Raw genomic sequence first — 6,629 nt, 5'->3', positions numbered from 1 at the left:
GGACTATGCTGAGACTCTTCTTGCTAGTTGCCCAAATGTTTGCGTAGACACTGCTGAAGAGAGGAAATTATGAAAGTCGGTGAGAGGCCCCCCTGCGGGCAGCTTTGGTATGCTCCGGGGTGGAGTCTTGGAGTGAGAAGGCGGGCAGTCTCGCGCACCCAGCCCCACCCCCCGCGGAGGTGGGCGTGACCTCTCTGTGAGGTTATTAAATCGAGGCGCTCCAGAGGCGGGCGGCTGCAGAGCGAGCCGGCTCCGGAGCGAGCGCGCGCGGCGCCCGGGACGCCCCCTCCCCGTCGCCGGTGCCGGGGCCGGTGCCGCCGCTGCCATCGCTTCGGGTCGTCGCGCCCTCCTCCCCCTCCTGCTGCCGCCGCCACCTCGTCCACCTCTGCCGTCCCGCAGGGCAGGCGGTGCTCCGGCCCCCTCACCCCCCGCTCCGGGGGAAGCCCTGGCCCTGTGGGCCGGGGGATGGAGCTGGGGCGCGCGGGGAGGAGGCGGCTGCTTCCCGCGGGCCTCTGAGCGGCCATGAAGACCCTCATCGCCGCCTACTCTGGGGTCCTGCGAGGTGAGGGCCAGGCGGGAGGCAAGCCCCTTGGGACGCAGTTGGAGCGGGGGGGGCGAGGGTAGCGGGAGGACCCCTCACCGGCGAGGAGGGGAACCCGCTTAGGAGGGGAGGGGCGTCCCGGGAGAGGGGTGTCAGAAGCGCAGGGTGAGGGGGACCCCTCCCAGGTGTTCAAATCAGGTGAGGACAGGCCCCTCGGATCTCCTACTGTGGGGTGTCGGGGAGCCCCTCTCCCACGTAAAAATAGAGTCGGGGGAAGGCCCCGGATCTCGTGATTCGGGCGTCCAAGGTGGGGGGAGGGGGGCCCTCTCAGGTGTTAAAATGGGGATGAGGAGCCCTGGAGACATCTCATGGGGGGGGAGGGTCAGAGAAATAATAGTAAGGGGAGGTGAGGGGTGCCTCTTGGAGACGATGGGAGCGTTAGAAGGAGGGAGCCCATCATCTCAGATGTTAGCAGTGGCCCAGGTGAGAGAATCGCCTTCAATAAATGAGAGGAATGGGTCCTCAGGTTTTGTAATACAGTGGAAATATCTCCATAAGAAGAGCTTCGTGTATGAGAAACCGAGGAAGGAAGTGCTTGCTCTCAAGTTGATAAGAATTGTGTAGTTTTAGTTGGGTGAAACTCTAAGAAGGTTAAGTTAGGGGTGACGATACGGTTAGATAGGGGTGAGGCATGTGTTCCTTCTTGGTCTCCCAAGGTGTGTGAAATCCTTAAAAAGGAGATTCTGTAAAGGAGAAGGAAAGGGGGGTTATGAATGGGCTTCCTCCTCTTTAGACTGGAAGAACAGCACTCCCCCAGATGGAAGCTAATGCTATGCACAGAACGGGTCCTAGGGCCCTCTTGGCTGGGCTGGGGGGAGTGGGGAAGATGATGAGCTCGCTTTACTAATCCCCAATAGGACCAAGGTTAATTCTCATAGATTGGGGCGCCACTAATAAAGCGGGGTGATTGGCAACCTGGGTTTCCTTCACTCCTCTGCTGGGGAATCTAGAATCCCTGTGATTTTTAGAAATGAGGTTCCAGAGGAGCAGATTTTACCTGGCTAGCAGGAGAAATTTCTTAATGATGAGATGCTAATAGTAGAATATAGCATGTCTCAGCAGGTGACGAGCTCCCCATCACTGGGAACCTACATGACTTTGTTGAGGATGTTGATTAGGTCCATGTAGCAAGTCACACTGGTGGCTTCTGTGGTCTGTCTGCATGTAGGAAGACTGGTTGTCAGAATCAAGTAATTTGTACCCTGGTTACCCAGCTAGAAAATCAGGGTTAGGATTCACCAAATACTGTTTAGCCTTTCACTGAGCCGTTCTTGATTTGAAGATACATCTGAACCTTTTGATATTGGCGTCATGAAAGACAATAGCCTCCCCGCATCATGCCAGAGAGAAACCTCAACTATAGGGACCTTAGGGCTGACATGATTGGGAGAAGGAGGGGATATTTGTCATTCATTCAACCATAATTTCCCCCTCTGGACCTCAGTTTCTCCACTTGTAAAGTGATTGGATTAGATGATTTAGATATTCTATGTTCTGATGTAAGGGTTGGAACAAATAAATAAACTCTTGAGGTCCTTTCCAAATTTGGGCTTCTGTAATTATATAATACTAAGTCAGATCAGGTAATAAAGTGCAGAAATGATTGGCTTGCAGCTGTCTTTCAAAATAGAATCAGTGAAACTAATGATAGGGCTATTTGAATCCTTGGGTAGGTCAAGTTTGGCCAGATGTTGCAGCTGAAACTGTGTCTCCCTAATTTAACATCACAGGGCAAATATTTAGGATCAGACACCATGTGTTTGCTAGAAAACGTATTTACTGAAATATTCCTTCACTCTCTTCTGGATCCCTTAGACAGTCACTCTGTTGTTCAGTGCCGATTATTCATTTTGTGAATCCTGCTTTTATTCTGGTCCTCTTTTTTTTCTTCTACTGATCTACTTTTTAGGAAATTTGCTGATAGGGAACTAGGGGGCATAGATAGAGCTCAAGGCCTGCAGTCAGGAAGACCCCTCTTCCTGAGTTCAAATGTGACCTCAGGCAGTTACTAGCTGTGTGACCCTACACATGTCCCTTAACCCTGTTTGCCTTAGCTACTGATCTGTAAACTGAATTAGAGCAGGAAATGGCAAACCACTCCAGTCCCTTTGCCAAGAAAACCTCAAATGGGTTCAGGAAGAGTCTGACATGACTGAAAAGTGATAGAACTTCACAATAAAAATGTGTAGGAGTAGGGGATGGCACTCCAACCCGGCAGTGGGGCAAGTGTGATATTCTCTGTTCTAATCAGTCATGAGCTAGTCTGATGAGAAACAGCTTGGTAGTGGAAAAAGAGCTCATAACGAGAGAACCTCATTTGAAATCCAGGTTCTGTTGTACAAATCACTTTAGTGGGTGACTTTGGGCACGTTGCTTCATTCATTTTATCAGACCTCTCTAGGCCTCACTCTTCTTCTCTGTAAAATAAAAGGGTTAGACTAAAATAGGGATTCTTAATCCCTTTCATGTCCCAGTCTTTTGTGGCAATCTGATATAGCCTGAGTTCTTTCTCCGAAAAAAATGTTTTTAAATGTAATAGTTATCAAAAAAATTTTTTTAAGTGTTTGTGGACCCCAAGTTAACTCTTGAACTAAATCCTATAAAAAAATTAAAAAGTTAGAGAGTTTACATCAGGTCTGAGATAAGATTTAACACAGAAAACTTACACAAGTCACTTACTAGATGTGAGTCTTTTCATCTCTTTGAACCTTAATTTTCTTATCTGTAAAATGGAGATAACACTAGTATTATTTTTACAAGGTTAAATGAAGAAAGCAGTTTATAAACATTAAAGCTTTATAAAAATGGGAGTCTTTACTAGTTATGAACAGTATGGGTCATTGTATAGCACAGTCAAGTGTTGGGAAAAGGGCAATATTCAGTAAATCAAGGGTTCAGAGAAGAAGAAGATCACTGTATGATGGAGTAGTCAGAGAAGGCTTCCTGGAAGAAGAAGCTTGAATTGGACCCTGTAAGGTTCAACTGGGGGAAGGGCATGTGCAAAGGTGGCTTAATAAATATTTGTTGAATTTGTTTAATTGAATTAATGTAGCTCCCTCCAGTTCAGAGAATATTTTCTTTCCAACAACCCATGTGAAGTAGGTAGCACAAAGATTATTACCAATTGAAATAATACATGTAAAGTGTTTTGTAATAATAATAGTGATAGTAAAATAACTAGCATTTGTATTACATTTTAAGGTTTGCAGAATACTTTACAAATGCTACCTTGTTATGTTTTCAACAACCCTAAAGAAGTAGGTGCTATTGTTTTCCCCATTTTACAGATGAAGAAACAGACAGTGACTTGGTCAGGGTCATATAGCTAGTCGGTGACTGAGGCTAGATTGAACTCAAGTCTTCCTGACTCTAAACCAAGCACTATCCATTCTGCTGCCTAGCAGTAATAATAGCTAGCATTTATATAGTGTTTTAAGGTTTGCAAAACGCTTCACATATGTTGATCAATAAACTTTTATTAAGTACCTAATGTGTGTGGGAGGTACAGTGACAAATTCTGGGAATATAAGGAAATAGAAAAGACAGTCCCTTTTTCAGGGAGTTTACAGTCGATTGGAGGAGAGAACGTGTAAACACCTATATACAAAAAAGCTATGTGTAAGATAAATTGGAAATAATCACCCCAGGGAAGGCACTAGAATTAAAAGAAATCATACAAGGCTTCCTTTGAAGGTGTTCTTTTAGGTGGGACCTGAGAGAAACCAGTAGGTGGAAATGAGGAAGGAGACAGCTATTGAAAATGATGAGGATTGAGAGTTTGAGGAAAATAGCAAGGAGGTTAGTGTTACTGGATCAAAAAATACAAGAGGGGCAAGTGGAGCAAAGGAAAGTAGTATACATGTAAGAAGGCTGGAAAGGTTGTGCGTGCATGCATGCGTGTGTGTGTGTGTGTGTGTGTGTAAAGGATGGTTATGAAGGGCTTGGAATGCCAAACAAAATTATATGTGATCCTGGAGGTGATAAAGAGCTACTGGAGTTTATTAACTGTGTGTGTGATATAGTTAGAACCTGCTCTTTAGAAAGATCACTTTGGCAGCTGAGTGGAGGATAGACTGGAGTGGGCAGAGAAATACTTGAAGCAGGCAGATCAACCAGGAGATTATTGCAATAGTCCAGCTATGAGGAGATGAAGACCTGCACCAGGGTGGTGACAGTTTCAGAGGAAAGAAAGCAGCAGCATATGTGAGAGATGTTAGGAAGATAAAATTGATATGTTGCCTCATTTGATGCTCTCACAACCCTGGGAGATAAGCGCTATTATTATCCCTATTTTACAGAAAAGGAAACCGAGGCACAAGGAGGTTAAATGACTTGCCCACAGTGTCTGAGGTGAGATTTGGACCCCAGTCTTCTTGATTTCAAGTCTGGCACTTTATGCACTATGGTGCCACCTACAATGCTTCAGGTGCTAAATAAATATTAGCTGTTATCATTCCCACTTTACAGATGCAGAAACTAAGGTAGAGAGATTGTGAGGTGTTCATGGTCACAAAGCTTGTAAGGATGGGAACCTGACTTCAGGTTTAGTGCTCTCTCTATTATACCATACTGCCTCTCCATGCTACATCTCCTTTTCAAGTCCAGTCACAGGTATACAATGCTGCTGCTCAGCATTGAGGGTACAAAGATGAAATGAGTCTCTGCACCAAAGGAGTTTGAATTTTGCCACAAGGATTTAACAGGTCCATTGTAGTATGGACAAAGGAGAGATCCAGGCAAAAATGCTCTATGAAAACATGAAAGGGAAAGAAGACTTGGAACAGAGAGGTGGAAGGCGAGAAATAAGCTAAAGCTTCATGGGAAAGTGGAAATATGAACTGGGTCTTGAAGGAAAATAAGAATTTCACAAGTGAAGGGACTGTGTTCCAGCCATTGGTGGGGAGTATTGGGCTTGAATGTGTGGAGGTGAGAAAAGGCAGGAGGAGAAATCTGGGGAATAATGAATGCCTAATAGGCCATTTGACTAGAGCACTGAATACCTGAAGCGGGCTAGTGTGCAGTAGGTTTGCATGAGTGTCCCCAAGTAGACCAATATGGTGGATTATCCATGATCAATGAAAAATTATGTAAATAAAAGCCCTGGATGATAACCTTTTGACACCCAGCATGATTTAGGATATATGACACCTTTCCTCCTCTGCAAAACAACAAGAAGAAGAATATTTGGGATTATCTTTTTTAATATCTGTGCCTGCCTTCTATTAACATTAACAAAGGAGGTTAACTTTAATATTCCCTGAAGGGGGAAGAGGGGGAATCCCTTAATTCTGTAGTGGATTTCTAAAAACCTAGTGGATAATGATCTTATAATTGGAAGACTTGGGTTCTAGCCCCAACTTTTACATTCATTAAACTGAGTAACTTAGGGCAGGCAGCTAGGTGGACCAGTAGATAGAGCCCCAGGCCTGGAATCAGTAAGGCCTGAGTTTAGACGGGGCCTCAGACACTTACTAGCTGTGTGACCCTTGGCAAGTCACTTTACCATGTTTTCCTCAGTTTCCTCATCTGTTAAGGAGCTGGAGAAGGAAATGGCAAACCACTCTAAGTATCTTTGCCAAGAAAACCCAAAATGGGGTCACAGAGAGTCAGACATTACTGAAAAACAACTGAACAACAAACTTACAGCAAATTAACTTTGGATTCAGTTTCTTCCTCTATTCCCCTGTAAAATGGGGCTAATACTTGTACTACCTATTTCATAGGGTTTGGGATCAAATGAAAATGTATATAAAGACATTAAAGTGATTATATAAGCATCATCTAAGATTAGAAATGTGAACTTCTGAGCTTTTTTGTTTGTTTGTTTTTGAACTCTCCTGTTCCAGCTACTTCATGTTACAGAGGAGAAAACAAGCCCAGAGTGAGAGGGACTTAAGTGCCCAGAATCACATAGGAAGTTCATGTCAGAACAGAGAGTAAAACATAAGCCCCCGGATTCTCAGTTTAATACTTTTTCCACCATAGGGGAAAAGGTCAGGAAAAAAAGGTGAAGATGAGAAGGTCATGG

At 44.7% G+C, this 6,629-nt stretch overlaps 1 protein-coding gene across 1 annotated transcript in view; it reads left to right on the top strand.

Moving 5' to 3' along the window:
- The first annotated feature begins 232 nt into the window (after window positions 1-232).
- The window catches only part of DGAT2 (diacylglycerol O-acyltransferase 2), a 54,054-nt gene continuing 47,657 nt past the window's right edge, over window positions 233-6,629 (top strand). Inside the window, exon 1 of the mRNA XM_072610803.1 lies at window positions 233-562. Within this exon, the coding sequence (XP_072466904.1) occupies window positions 523-562 (40 nt within the window). The 5' untranslated portion in view covers window positions 233-522. The remainder of the gene's footprint in view (window positions 563-6,629) is intronic.

This window comes from Notamacropus eugenii, chromosome 5, assembly GCF_028372415.1.
Source record: "Notamacropus eugenii isolate mMacEug1 chromosome 5, mMacEug1.pri_v2, whole genome shotgun sequence".
Lineage (NCBI taxonomy): Eukaryota > Metazoa > Chordata > Mammalia > Diprotodontia > Macropodidae > Notamacropus > Notamacropus eugenii.
The sequence above is the reverse complement of the archived record's forward strand: the minus strand, read 5'-3'. Positions and strand labels throughout refer to the sequence as shown.